This window comes from Egretta garzetta, unplaced genomic scaffold (assembly GCF_000687185.1).
Source record: "Egretta garzetta isolate BGI_Z169 unplaced genomic scaffold, ASM68718v1 scaffold14, whole genome shotgun sequence".
NCBI classification, from domain to species: domain Eukaryota; kingdom Metazoa; phylum Chordata; class Aves; order Pelecaniformes; family Ardeidae; genus Egretta; species Egretta garzetta.
In genome coordinates, this window is record NW_009259588.1 from 1477758 (window position 1) to 1493552 (window position 15795).

Here is a 15795-nt window from a genome sequence, read left to right on the forward strand (position 1 = left end):
TAATGGTCCTTTAAGAAAGAAAAACGTAAGTCCTCCCAAACCTGCATGCATAGGTCTAAAGTTTTTTCCATTGCAGTTTCTGCTCTACAAAAGGATTCACAGGTGAGCTGCTCTGAAGCAGAAAAAGCAATTAAATTGACAGGACCTTCAATAGCAAGATACTTTCAATTCTACAGGCAGATACTCTTCCTCCCTTCAACTTTAACTTGCATACTGACTGAAAACTGTCTATTAAGGGTTTGCAGACTTTGGTATGCAAAAAAGGAAAGTAGATTTTGCAACAAGCATCTCAAAAAGATTAAGACAGCAGAACGGATCATACACTGAACAACTTAAGAGATACTTAAGAGGTTCAATACCATAATCTAGGAAAGTATACAAGGGAGAAGATTCACATGAAAGACATGGAGACAGGTACACCTAATTGACTTGCTCACAAAAAAGAATCAGTACATTTACTGATTTGCATGTTTCATCACTTGCCACAAAGAGTTGAAAAAGTAGAAGCCATTTAAACTTCACGTGTTGCAGGTTCACCTTCCTGACAAGTGCAAAGTTACACATAGCTAATTCACCAGGGGATGACTGAAGACTGAGCTTTGCCATGTTACATGACAAATAGAAAACTGTGTAACACTGGGTATCTCATGGATCAAATTAGTCTACGGACATTGAGCTAGCCATTGCTGCCTAAGCGCAATTAAGTAACACTGAAAATAGATGTCCTATTCTCCCTTGATTTCCTGCTCAGAACAGCTCATTGTTATTAAAAAGCCCTAAGACTTACTGATTAGAACAAACACTTATTCAAGGTCTTGAATTATTCAAAAGAAATTCTAAGTGTTCAAGAGTCACTAATGTGAATCCATGATCTTCAAAAAGCTGGTAGTTCTTACACTAGCAACATGCAGGTCATACGACAAAATTCACACGTTTTACCTGTTTAGGGGTTCCTGAGGCTAAGAATGACTCCACAGAAAGTCAACACTGCTAGATGGTCAAAGATTTCCTGATTTTAATCTACTGCAATGCTGTATAAAAAGATCTTAACTTACAAATCAGCCTACCCACACTATCTTTATACAAGTTATTAATCACAATTCAAATCCCAGTAGCTTCTCTTGGTACAAATACATTTGTTTCCCTATAGTAAACAAACAATTTTACAGGACAACTAACTGAGTGATTAAATTCTCATTTTTATCACCCATAATGGTACAATTAAATCCATGGTAGCACTGAACTTTGCTAACTTTAAGTAATCCTACTGTCCAATTTGAGCAAAGGCAACCTGCTTAACCTCTCTATGTCAGTTTCTCCACCTTTGAGATGGAAAAAAATACTTATTTCAAAGAAAAGACTGTAAAAACCTATACAAGTCAAAATCACTAGGGGAAAAAAGGGATGATAGAGCAGTATAAAGTGCAGTTCCACTCTGAAAAGTGACTCTTAAGAGTGGCATCGATTTTCAGGGTTTTAATTAAATCAGTATCAAGTTTGTTCATTCACAAGTAACAAAGCCTTCTTTCTCCAAACCATTAGCCTGTAGGTTAGTATAGAAAGCCTAACTGAATTTTTCCACTTGAAGAGTGCTGCCAATATTAAAATTCAGGTAGATTATACTGAAAGTTATTTATAAAAACATTTTGCAGAAGTGTAGTACTTGAATTCATTAATCTGCACAGAACTATACGCCTAAGTCCTTCTCAAAACCTGTAAAAATCTTGGTCTAATTTTATCACAGCAGCATTTTTTGCATCAAAATGGTAACTTTCAGTTTCAGAATGCCTTATTGTAAAAGAACTCTGTATTATGAAAAAGGTGCAATTTATCATCTATTCATCATTTATATGTGTGTTTGTGGCAATTTTTAGTACGGGTTAATTTTCAGTGGGAACTGCAATAATGTTTCCATTCTTAAAATTGGCCACAACTCAAAACATTGTTAGCTCATGGATCACACTACTGTCAACATGGGATTCAGAGTTCATTGTAAGCAGAGATATCGAATCTTTACTTCTGTAGAGTATCATGGTCTTCAAAAAGAACACAAAACAGAACAAAAAACAAGTATGAATTCATGATGGCACTGACACCTAAACCTGAAAGTTGAAATACACATATATATACATTTGTGGGTAAAAGCTGATATAGTTATTTTAAAAGAGGGCATTTTTAAAACTTCTTTTGAAAAAATCACTACTCTCTACATGTCAGTTCTTGATGTAACTGCTGGGCTTTAACTATATGCTACTGTATACTATTTTAAAATCTCTATTTCTAGAAAACAGCTGTTTCAAGGTGACCAAATCCGATTTTAATTTGACAACTTCCTTATTTCTAGGAGAAGATACAAAATTAGAAGTTTCTCAAATACACATAACTGCACAAAATATTTCATGAACTGGGAAAGAGGAAATCAGGATTCCAAAACTTCTACTTAAATGCTGCTTGAATGTCTAGCAGTCTAGCAATTTCTATTCCAATATTAACTCTAAACAAGCCAAAGAATAAGCACAAAAGGCACCAAACTTAGCTCTTAAAACAGCAAAGGTCAGTCTTGACATTTACATCAGACTGGTAACTATGAACTATACACGTGCTTCCAGAACTAAGAATTTCAGATTACTAACACTTGCTGAATAGGGTAGGACTGTACTATTTCAAAGGTGAGCGTTCTGTGGCCTACCATAACAGATCTAAAAATACGAACAAACCACCGAGCAGGTTAAATTACAACTTTGAAACAAAAAGCTGTTAAGAGTCCATTTCTTTAGAGATTGTATTAAAAACTGTAAAGATCCAGAGGCCAGCAATGCAACCACTTAGGTTAAACAAATGATAGCTATCCCATTTGCACATTTCCAGTGGTATGTCTAAATATTGATAAAGCTATTTCAGGCTGACAAGGAAGGGAAGAACAGTAGGAGAACATTCCCTAGAGTTGCTACCTTCTGTACGCAAACTCCAGAAACCAATGCAAGTCTCCATATTGCAAGGAAGCAGTATAAGTTCCTCTCAGCTGCTAGGTTATGTCATCACTAATGACACTGTTGCCTGTTTACTTACTTTCCAATTACTTTAAAATATGGGGTAAGATTTTAGACAGAACATACTTGTGTTACATTACAAGCTTTCAATCCATTTGTTTTCTGGAGAGAGTATTATCCAGAGTTACTCCAAGAGTTCAGTTTCTAATTAAGTCTTCCAGATCTGGTGAGGCTACTCTTCCCACTGACTCTCAGAAGATATTAATCACGATACACTAAAAAGTGCAGTGAAATATATGTTGCGAATAAGCGAACAGAATTTACACTTAGCACAACATATGTCATATACTCTTAGCTGCTTGAGATACAACTTCACATTCCTTAACAACTTCCCACTTTCTGCAACTTTTATGCCAAAGAAAATCCTTAACAGAGACTTCCCAGGATATTGTAGCAAAATAACTTTCAAGGGTAATAGCAAGGTCACGTTGTTTTGTAAGGTTATTCATTAGTTTGACTCGATAATAGGTTATTCATTATTTTTTGGCACCTTTCTATGTGGCACTCTGTTCTGAATCTAAACAGTAAAATGTGCTAAGCAACATAAAAGTGGAGAGGAGTACAGTTTTTTCTCTTATGCCCATGTTTAAAACTTACAATATCCTACCAAATGTAATTGTCACTTCACAGCTGAAGTGCTTCATTTCCTTAAAAGTCTTCATGAAAAACTGTCAAAGGTTTTAAGTCTGAAAAAAAAAAAGTTGTAACTGATTTCTCCTTTTATTAATTTCTGGAAAGAAAACTGTTTCTGGAAAGAAAAAAGTTCCTACTGCATGACCACATAGATTTCAAATTATATGCAAAAAATGAAATAAATATTTTTGATACTGAAGCTGACTCACAGTACATCTTCCTTTTCTTAAGCACAAATATATCCACCAAGTTTGAAAGGCTCTAGTGAATTTTAATTAGATTGTATTTCTTAGTTACTGATCCCTTATTTCCTATATACACTTGATACACAGCTGACAGTGTTGCTGAGTTACTGTTCAGGATCAATTTCAGAGGAGAACTGCACTTTGAATAGTACTAAAGAGCAGAATACTTAAAAAATATATACAGTTATAAACATACACCTTTCCTTTACAAACAATAGAAGATTCACATTGCTTCTTAAACAGATCAAGTTTAACAATCATATTTATCTGAGGAAAATCAAGCAATTTGTTTAGTTCAATATTCAGTTTCATTCTGATTAGTGCAGCTTGAGACTATTAGTTATTTCTTTGAACTGAAAGTCTGAAAACGTATAGATAAGAAAAAGATGAAATATTTTAGGGATTTATACAAAGGGTTTTGCTAACCTCGTACTGTCAACTTGCTATATAACTGTGAGTTCATTTCCTTGTCTCTCTTGTAACGTCGGAATTCATCAACGGCTTCCCGTACCACTGTGACCGTCAAAACAAATCCCTGTTAAAGATACGATTATGTAATTCAGAATTCTTAAAGTTTTCTAGAATAGAAATACACAAGTACGAACACTATACAGAGTAAGAACACGTACTTAGAATATTTACTATTTTTCCCTCATTTGGATGTTAGTTTTTTCTTCAATCTGTTAAAATATCACCTTGGTTTAGTCCAAAAAAAGAGGAAAATCATACTTGCATGTTGTACAAATATAATTAGAATAACTACATCTCCAAATATGTGTAATTTAGATATAATCTGAAATTTAAAGAACTAAAATGCTTTGGATGAGCAAAAGACAGCCTTTGTAGTTCAATAAGCAGATTTTCCTATCTTCCACAAATTTTAGGGCTTTAACAAAAACCAAAAATTTAAGAAGTCTCCAATTCTGAGTTCACTGCCTTTTTCCTAACAGAAATGAAAAGATAAACAGATGGCTAGTTTGATTAATTTTGCCATCTTAAATGTAGTTATTCACCAATGTCACAAATATTGACAAAGAAAAAGGGGGGCTGTTCTGAAAAACTAAATATCTGAGTGCTTTGGCTACTGCTTCCACGGGGTAGTGCCACTGCAGCTTCTGCTGGAAGCACAGAGAGCACTACATGCAACTAAGATGGTCTTTGGCCACAAAATATGGTAAGGTAAAAAGAATATAGAAAATTTCAGGGATAAGCATACAAGAGTTTTCTCTCTCTCCCTTTCTAAACCTCCTCAGATATCGTCTTCTGGCTTCTTAAACTCAAGTGGTCAGTCTTTCTCAATCAGTGAAAAGGAAATAAAATTTTCAACAGTAAATGCATCCTACCATTACTATAAGACAGCTAAAAAATTCAAATATTCCCAAATCCTCCAACAGATAAAGTTCTAGACTATCTATCTAGCTTCAGACACCCACCAATACTTTCTGTCTATAGAAGAAAATGTATACCATTAGACTTTTCTTGCAGAAGTCCAACAGTTTGCCACCCTTCCCCTAACCTCCCAGCAACAAGAAAGGAGTGATGGTGTAGAGTTTTCCTAAAGGACTCTTGACTAAAATACTCCTTTTTAATAGCAAGGGCTGTTTTGCAGTTCCAACCCAAAATTCCAAGGCTCACTCTGTTGTGACCTTATAGTTAAACACTTCTTGTTTGTTCAGGTTTACATTGGAATTGCATAGAACAAGAAAGAGCCTTTGCAAAGCACATTCCTTTTCACTCCTAGGGCATAACTGAATGAGCAGCAGGGTTTTCCCAATTTCTGGCAGCAGCATTTTCATGAGCTTTGGCAGTATAGATATTTTAGAAGCATAAAAAAGGCACTACTGAAGCGCCTTCAAATATATTTGCAATTTGCACATATCTCAAACTAGACAGTAATCAAAGCACAGAATGCAAGGTGTTAGTTGCAAGAATTTCCCCTAGAGGTCACCGTATCTTGCTGGGCAGCTCAGTACAGCTGACTGTGACTATGAGGAACAATTTAAGACCGACATTTCCCCTTTTTCCTCATTTGCTCAAAGAAACTTGATACTCTTCCAAAGAGGAGCTGAAATAGTGAAGGCAATCTTACAAAAAAACCCTGTCATCTTTCTTTAACTGTAAGCAGTTAAATATCTTTAGCATTCTTGTAAAGCATATCATTCTATGTAAAGCATATCTTGTATGCTTTACATCCTTCATGTGTTTGACTCTAAATGAGAAGTCCGTTCCCCATTATGTGAATGACAACAAACCAGTAAGAGTTTTGTTCGAAGAACTCCAGTGCTTGATCTAAGCATATCATGCCTGTTTGTTGTAAAAAATGTTGAAGTAAAAAAACAAAAAGAAAACCCCAAAGACCCAAACCACAAAAGAAACCCCAAAACCTCACACACACCACCAAAAAATAACCCCCAAAACCTTTCAGCACATAGTCAATTTCTATTCAGTTGGTTTTAAGTATGAGGCCGAACAATTTTTCTTTTAAAATGTTGAAAGAAAATACAAGCCAAGTCATAGCTACTCCTCTGATTATTACTGAAAGTTTACCAGCAGTTAGATTTCTTCAAAGAAAACTTATCTGTTAAGCAACAAAGACAGCCCAATGGGTCTGACTTAAATGTTTTATATTTTCATCATACATACTGAGCCTTACTTAACATCCAATTAATCTCTTTTACCTGGAGGTTAATCATCAGGAGAAAAGCTATTCAAGTAGAAACAAGCGAGTTCAGCAAAGGGTACCACTAGCACTGAGATATTGTTGTATTTTCAAGCTGTATGTGAAAACTGGGAAACATAATTCAAAGTATCCTTGAATGAGACAAACATGTCTATATAGAACAGATTACTGGTGTTTGCAAAAGACAGTATTTTCTCCCTTCTTTGGGCAGGGATGAGATGGGCCGAGACACTAAGTGATTTTTTTTTTTTCTTTACTACCCCACTAACTGTCCTGGTTTCGGCTGGGATAGAGTTGATTTTCTTCCTAGTAGCTGGTATAGTGCTGTGTTTTGGATTTAGTCCTAGAAGAATGTTGATAACACCCCAATGTTTTAGTTGTTGCTGAGTAGTGCTTAGACCAGTCAAGGACTTTTTCAGCTTCCCATGCTCTGCCAGGTGCACAAGAAGCTGGGAGGGCGCACAGCCAGACCATACAACATCATGCTCAGTATATAAACTGGGGGAAGAAGGAAAGGGAGGACATTTGGAGTGATGGCGTTTGTCTTCCCAAGTCACCATTATGCGTGATGGAGCCCTGCTTTCCTGAAGGTGGCTGAATGCCTGCCTGCCCATGGGAAGCAGTGAATGAATTTCTTGCTTTGCTTGCACACGCATGGCTTTTACTTTCCCTAGTAAACTGCCTTCATCTCAACCCACGAGTTTACAGCTGTGTGGGGTGCTTAGTTGCTGGCCAGGGTTAAACTATGACACTAACCTATAAAGCTGTACACAGCACTTCACTGTGAAGAGACCAACTTCCAAACAAGGTTGACTTCTGTCTTTTCTTACTGGGTCAGTGACAAAGACCTTTGTAAATATCCATTTCAAATCCCACTGTTGAACAAGCTTTCTGTCTTGGAAGTTTTTTTGTTGAGGCAGAAGCCAAAAGTTGCCTGGAAATAGAGGTGTGAAGAACCTCCAGGACAGTCTCTCCATTTATCAATACTTAAAAGGACACATGTTGCAACAATTAAAACAATGAAATCAATCCAGAATATTTACCCTATTGACTTGTTAAGAATGACCTTTACTCAAGCCATCAGCATGTCACTGGTTTCTCTTGAATACCACTGAGAATAAATGCTACTGAAAAATACCTTTTTTTTTAATAAATTTACAAAATAAAGCATTTGTTCTTCCTGCCTTGCTTTTAAACCTGGGGTGGAGGGGCTGGGAGGAAGATGAAAGCGAAGGTAATGATCTGGTTACAAACAAGAAAAGAATTCCAAATCATGGGAATATAGCTAGCAGACTACCAAAAGGGCCTCCTCTGAAGAGAATACAATTTTCAAACCTTAGGAAACCTGAGTCAGAAGCAACTGGTTTGAACAGTTTCCCAAGAAAACACTGCAGAGGGCTCAGCAATAGAAAGACATAATGAGAGGAAGCCAGTGCAACTGACAGTGCAACCAATTAGGAAAAGCATGTTTAATGAATAACTTATTTTCAAGATGCATTTTCTTCCTGCTTTATCCATGGCTTAAAATATTTAATCTGTTTCTGCAAAAAAGGGACATGATCAAAACCAATACAGAAGGAATGCAAAAAACGTATGCTTTCAATTCTGACCCAGCCTGAAAACATAATAGTAAGCAAATAACAATAAACTGAAAGAAATTTAACACAGAAATCACCCATGTTACCAAATAAGGTTCTCTAGTAGATGAAGGGGTCTTTGGGTTGTTTTTTTTCAAACCTCTCAAGTGACCAGCAGCCAGAAAGGAGCACTACTCACTCAGACTAGCTGGTTAACAAAAACAACCTCCAGCCTGTGGGGGAGGAGTGTGGGAAGCAGGCGGAAGGGAGTGCTATCAAACAACAGCTTCTGAAGTATCTGCTGTAAAATACTGTAGTTACAAATAAGCATTTTACTTCTGTTACAAATTTTAATCACTGTAGATTACCAGATGCAAATTTATGAAATGTATGTATACACAAACTTTTGATCTCAAGTTAGAAAACCAAAATTTCTAGTTAATAGCATTTTTCTGATTACCAGAGGAGCCCAGTAGGTGTACAGGTAGCCTATTTTCAATGCTGGTACAAACTGTGAGCAGGATACGACGAGAAAATAGAGATTCAAGAAAAACTTGAACTGTTCATATAAAACCTAAAATGAAAAACACAAAATAGATAAATGCCTTAAAATTTATACCCACAATGCACATAAAATTCACTTCTTCATGATAGTAAATATAAAACCATTATGTGGCATACTATTGTATATGGCACTATTACAGTACTATATAGCACAATATGCTATATATCAGCACAAACTACTACATGCACTGTAAGTTATTTTAATATTATACTGTTATTTTTGTTGAGAAAAATCCTTTGATATTAATGCCTCTTTTGACTCTGAAAGAGTAATTTGCTTAAGTTTTTGACATTTTGAAAACCAGACTTATGTGAACTCAATCTTTACAAACATTAAATATATATCAAGATCACTGTACTAAGATTTACTCTGAAATTTTAACAGTAAACAGAATTCAGATGTTTGTAGAAGCATCTTGCAATAATTTTATATCTACAATAGTTACCTTTATGAGTTAAAATAGTTTGAAATTTTTTTATAGTAACAATAAAAAAGCAAAATAAGTTTGTGAGTATATGAACTTTCATTGCTTACATTAAGTTTTCATTTTTTTAACTGCTAAAACTTTTCTTCCTAAAAACCAGCATTAAATCTTTTTTTTTCGTTAAGTACCAATACTTAAATTCTGTTTTATCTGTCCCACAATGTCTTTCTGTCTGAAAAATTTTCATATCCTGATCTTAAATAATAATAGTAAAAAAATCGTTGGTATCAAATGAAGAGAAACCATTTACAAAAATATTACCCTAGTCTTTGTCACTTAAACTTCTACAGAGTAACAAAACTGAGTAGGCAATACAATGCTGCTCTGCATCACTGTGAGAACACCGCAGAACTTCAGCCCTGGCTGCAGCACATACAGAAAACAGCAGACATGAACTCCTCATTAATTTTGTTCACCCTCAGCACACTCTCTCCCCAACACAGCCACTGAAGTTTCTCCTTTTGCAAGGATGGAAGCTCTACAACTCATTTGCCCTCTTTCTGAAGTCCTTTGGTTCTCAAAGGGACAAAGGCTACAGTCAAATCAGATGCACCCCTTTAAAATTACCATTTCTCACAGTTCTTAAAAATAGTGAAACCACTCAGTGTTCAAGAATAAATGTTGTTTAGGAAGATACAATGAACACTACAGAAAAGATACAGTGAGTAAGTAACACTGCGCTCTTTCCAAATGGCTATCATGTGGAAATCTCAGAATAAGGCAGTATTCTTCAGTTTCCAAAGCAAGACAAGCTTTTTACAAGACCAACCACAGTCTACGTTTTCAGAAAGTTTAAACTACAAAAAAATTGTAACAGAACAACACAGGCTTTTGAGGTAATTTATAAGAAAAGCTCAGCATTAAAGTTCTCAAAAGATTATTTTGCAATAAAAATTGGTACATAAGATACATTTATTAATAAATTAAATGTTTGGTCTAAAGTCCAAGATAATTGTACAAGTTTTAAGTGAAGGCACAGTAATGTTATGACAGAATACATTGTCCCCCATTCCAAAGGAATGACAGATGCAGAGATTCCTTTGGTAATTAAAAGCACCGCTTCAGCAAGCACGTTCTCAACATTGCTTTAGTTATAATTACAAAGCTAAGAACATTATTCATTTTACAGAATTTTGATTCTTCAAAAACTTCACATATTTCTTTAGTAGGCCAGGATAACATGGCACCTCCAACAGGATGATCACAAGTGGCTACTGAACTTGGAACACAGACTTGAGAAAATGGACAATCAATTGTTTCAAAACTAAAAGATTCAAAATGCACCAACAAGCCACACTTAAAGAGCGTCTCCATCTTTTAATCTTACAATTCAGTTAATATTACAGTGAATTCTGCACAAAAATCAAAGTTATTGGACAGATATTTATTGCTCTTATCAGTCCAACATTATTACTCAATCACGTGAAAACCTATGCCCTAGGAAAAAGTATTCAGGGAAGTTCATTTCAAAGGGTCTTTCTGGCAGGCACAACAAAGTAGCAGTACCTCAAAATTGCCAGTTTCTTGCAAGAGTGCTACATTACTGTTCAATTAAAGGCTACCTAAACAGTGTCAAATCAAAAGATTTTTTCAAAAGTGTGGACTTCTATTTCACTATTTACCAACAAAACTGCAAAGCCAAAAACAGTAAAATGTGAAGTTGCAGGGAAAGTCAGAGCATTCTTCCAAAATGAAACTAATTCAGGTCGAACCTGTACCTTATGTTAATATTGATGAAGTTTATGTACTCATTTCTAGCAGTATGTTTAACTGTTTACAAAGACTTGATATACCGGGTCAAAGAAGAGTCCACAGGGTACTTTGGGAGTACTGCAAGAGCACTCATCTTGCAAGAGATGGTGGGAGTTAAAAAAGCACCTTCCTACAAGTCTTTTGAATCCTGGCAGACCACTGACAGTTACATCAATACAAAGCTAAACACTTCAATCTAGTTAAGCAAATTGAAAAGTCTCCAGTTACATAAAACTGATAAAAAAAAATAGACTACTGCTTTGAAGTTCAGGAGAGGTATCTTAAAAACCCACCCACCACAGAAGATATTCTTCATGGATATTTACACAAAATTCCTAAGCATCTGTACCAAGATGTATATGAAACAGTAAACTGAAGTTGAACAAATTGGTGTAAAGGTAGTTGCAGTAAGTATTTTATGAAAACGTTAGGAAATTAGATGATATTTTGGAAATGCTACAGATCTTTTAGCCAGTAAGTAAAATTCTGTTGATCTAAACATTTTAAGCTTGCATTTTGATGTGAAAATATTGAGTATTACCCATGGCCAGCTGCAGTGTTAAAAAAGATACAACTCTAAACAAAAGACAAAACTTCACATGCTGAAAATTTCAACCAGGGTAAATCACTGGAGTCAGTATTTATGACTTTGTTACATTTATGGGTTTGGAACCAACACAACAATGTTCCCTACAAATTACTTCTAGTGGAACAGCATAAAAAAACCCCAGAGAGCTACACAGTATTTCTAATGAAAAGTGCTAACGTCTAAAATTTAGAAACATTTCATTTTCACCAACGTGTAGCATCTCACTTCATTTTGAAGTTACTACTGAGTTTCCAAATACTACCACCAAAATAAAAATCTGATTCTGCCTATACTGTAAGAAACAAGTTTTTCAAAAGATCAAACAAACATTCTCTCTCTCAACAGGTAATTGCAAGCTATGGCTGATCCCTATAGGAAACATGAATCTAGTTTAGGATTTGTAATCTACCCTTCAGATTTCTAGTCACAATAATCAATGGCTTACTATATGCTTAATGAATTTTGTGACCTTTAGGAAAGCATACGTGGCTTAACCATTTTCAGGGTATTTAATAATTTAAACTTTGGAAGAAAACATTTACTTCGTTCAATAGAGATGAGAATATTTTATCCGCCTGTGATAAGTGACATTTTATTTCTTTGACAGGAGATCAGTCTTAATTACAATGCCATTAATTTTTTTTGTTTTAGTAAATAAATGTATTAGAAAGCACCTGCCAGTCATTGGACCAAAGAGGCCAGAAGAACAAAATCAATACTCTTATAAATCTGCATGATCACTTAAATAAAAAATTTAAGACAAAGCATGTCTGTATTCAAATATAGAAAGACATTCAGTTTTTGCAAGAGGACACAGGACTCTTGGACAGTATCAGTAAAACTATGAATAAAAGCGTATTAATAAAATTTATAATATCACAGCAGCATGCATTTTTAGGTTATAACTACTGAAGCTTCAAAAGTTGTCTTCTCTATTGCTGTATTTCACTGTAAAACCGATTTTTTTTTATTTTGTCTTCAGATACACTGTGAAGATTATAGGCAAAAAAAATTGAAATTAAGATGCAATACGGATACAAAAAAACCCTCCAGCTCCACAACAGAAGTCTTGTCTGAAGAACTGCATTCAAAACCCAAAAAGATATCAGTATTTTTAAAACTGCAGTAAGAAATTCAATTTTGAAAATTACTAGTTTACAAAACTAGGCCTTACTTGGTGTCATATAAATTGAAGAGATAGGTTATTTTTGCCTTTTAAGGAGCTGCCCGTTTCAAAATATATTATTTATTACACTTTCAATGGCAGGGAGTATGAGAAAATATCTGTGGGAGTACATTGTGATTTTCAACTATTTATTTCTCAATTGAAGTCAGTGCTTTGTAGTATTTTCACAATTGACTGTGTAGAAGTACTTCTGTTTTTAAAAGAGGATTACAAATTTCTAATGATGACTAGAAAACTGTAAGAACAATCTCAAATTTCTAAAGCTTCACTAAATTCCAACCACTCAACCACTGCACTTCTATAGTAAATATCCCTTTGAAAAAAAAAATTAGGAAAAAAAGCGCCCTTGCTCTCAACTGTCAATTTTAATTGAAGACATTGAGATAAATGTAAAAAGAAAAAGAAAAATCTGGGCAAATAAAGTTATGTTTTGCAGAATTGTCAAAAACCACTACAGAACATATAGTCAGCCCAACACCAAAAAATGGTTAGTACCCTTACCCCAGGTATGAAGGTAAAGACGTTGTATTTTTGATTTTTTATGGCATTTTTGGGGTATTTTTCTTCACACTTTTCAGGACACCCAAGCCACACTGTGCGAGCCTTCAGCTCTTTCTTTCTTCGGCAAATGTTTATGAGCCAATCAGAACAACTGAAAAGAAAAACAATTGTTTACTTTAAAGCTAAGAATTTACTACCTGTGATTACTACTTCCAAACCTGAAACCCTAAAGGCAAATACCTAAGAAAAGCAGGCTTAAAAATTTTTGCCACATATAAATAAGCAAGCATGATGTCGACTTGTAGTATTTAGGGCAATTACACAGTACTCAAACTCATTCAGACATATACATATATAAACACTTGCACATTCTTTAGAAGAAATCCTAATAAAATAATGCTATTTCACTAAACCTTGCCCTGACACAGGTTCAAAACATTCTGCATTAGCAGTGACTAAATTCTCCCACCTTTAAATAATTAACTGAGCCATCACACTTTACAATCCTTTGGCTAAACTCTTTATCTTGTATTACTGATACTGAAATTATGCTAATGATTGAAGAGGAAATAAGGCTCCTGTTAGATAGCTAGAAAAATTTCAACAGCTTTGTATACAGTTACCACGTAATTTGTAAATCTTAGTTTCCTCCATAAGACTGCCTATAGCAGATGTAACAGGGAAGCATGCCCAATGCCACACTGTCAAATCTTTTCAACTAACAAAGCCCAATTATGGAAATGCAGATCACACAATGATCGGTGAGGGTGAACTTCAGTTCACAGGAAAAAGCAACAGCATCCTTGCCTAACCTGCTTACAAATCTACTGAAGAAGGTTTAAACAATGAGCAACAAGATAGACAGGAAGAGCTCACAACCACCTTTAAAAACAGCTGCAATTTGGATAAGTATGTGGGAATGATGGGATGAGATCACAAGGTAAGGAGGAACAAAAGGCTGGCGAATGGAATGATGACACTGAGGCTCAGCAGACTATTTACTAACAACAGTAAAACAAGAAACAAACATGCATGTGACTGAACTCAACTCACAAACTATAATCAGCCTAACACTTGCTAGGACTATCCACAGGGGCAGGTTATTAACACAGATGAGTACAGATGGTTTGGAAAGAACTGGTACTGTGGAAAGAGAAGTTTTGCTATACACTCTATATACTTGTTTTACAATCCCATACGTTAAAGGAGAATCTCTCTGCCTTTTTTAATACTGGGGGGAGGTGCCTTAATCATGTTGGGAGTCTGTTTTAGGCAAGTGAATCAGGAAAGCTGAGCAGCCAGGCCTTCTGCGAGCGCCTACTGAGGCCGAAGCACAGACCTCACTGGTCAGTATATTTTAGCTACATCAGCAGGTGAAGGTGAAAGTGACACACATTTCCCAGTGAGGTTTTTGAATATACTGACAGTATTTTTGATGCAGAAGAAAAAAGTAACCATTAGGAAGCTCTTCTAAATTGTATTCAAACCAACAGAAAGGATTTTGCTGGGGGAAACAGGATCAATCCAGTCACCTCAGCATTGTTTCCTGGATGAATTCTGTATAGTCAATCTGTTTGTATGTATTCGTACACACCTGAAAGAAAACAGAAAGTCATAACCAACACTGACACGTCAAGAGCAACTTCTAAAGTGGAAGTAATTTTCCTTTGAGAAGAACCAGATGCACTGCTGCTTGAGGATACATGCCCTCTCTTGTGGGGCTTTGAGCACCCTGATCTTGTGAAGGATGTGCCTGCCCATGGCTGGGGAGGTTGGAGTAGATGATCTGTAAAGGTTCCTTCCAACCCAAATCATTCTAAGATTCTATGTATCTAATAAAGCTTAGCTCTCAAGATATTTCTCATAAAGGACTGGTGGGAGAGGCGGTGATCGGAGGTAGTCTTGGCCTTAGTGATCATGAAATAGTAGAGTTTTCGATTTTTGGTGAGGTAAGGAAGGGGGTCAGCAAAACCACCACCACAGACTTCTGGAGGGCAGATTTTGGCCTGTTCAGAACACTGGTTGGGAGACTCCCTCGGGAGACAGTCCTGAAGGACAAAGGGGTCCAGGAAGGCTGGGTATTTTTCAAGGAAGAAGTCTTAAAGGCACAGGAGCAGGCTGTCCCCATGTGCCGTAAGACAAATCGGCGGGGAAGATGACCGGCCTGGCTGGACAGAGGTCTACTACTGCAACTCAGGAAAAAAAGGAGAGCTTACCAGCTGTGGAAGAAGGGGCAGACAACCCAAGAAGAGTACAAGGATCTTGTCAGGTCATGCAGAGAGGAAATTAGAAAGGCAAAAACCCAGCTGGAATTTAACCTGGCCACTGCTGTAAGGGATAATAAGAAGAGTTTTTATAAATATGTTAACAGCAAAAAGAGAGCCAGGGAGAACCTCCATCCTCTAGTGGATGCAAGGGGGAACATTGCCGCTAAAGACAAGGAAAAGGCTGGGACACTTAACACCTTCTTTGCCTCGGTCTTTAATGGCCCAACGAGTTATTCCCCAGGTACCCAGCCTCCTGAGCTGAAAGA

At 36.0% G+C, this 15795-nt stretch overlaps 1 protein-coding gene across 6 annotated transcripts in view; it reads right to left on the minus strand.

The window, feature by feature from the left end:
* Window positions 1-15795, minus strand: part of ATP9B (ATPase phospholipid transporting 9B (putative)) — a 171337-nt gene that overhangs the window by 133548 nt on the left and 21994 nt on the right. For 4 of the 6 annotated variants that reach the window (XM_035893429.1, XM_009637923.2, XM_035893427.1 and 1 more), the window contains 3 exons: window positions 13263-13413; window positions 8646-8759; window positions 4355-4463 (listed from right to left, as the gene is read on the minus strand). In XM_035893429.1, the coding sequence (XP_035749322.1) occupies window positions 4355-4463; window positions 8646-8759; window positions 13263-13413 (374 nt within the window). Of the gene's footprint in view, window positions 1-4354; window positions 4464-5876; window positions 5942-8645; window positions 8760-13262; window positions 13414-14794; window positions 14857-15795 lie in introns of those variants that run through there. The other 2 variants (XM_035893430.1, XM_035893431.1) reach the window with 2 other exon arrangements.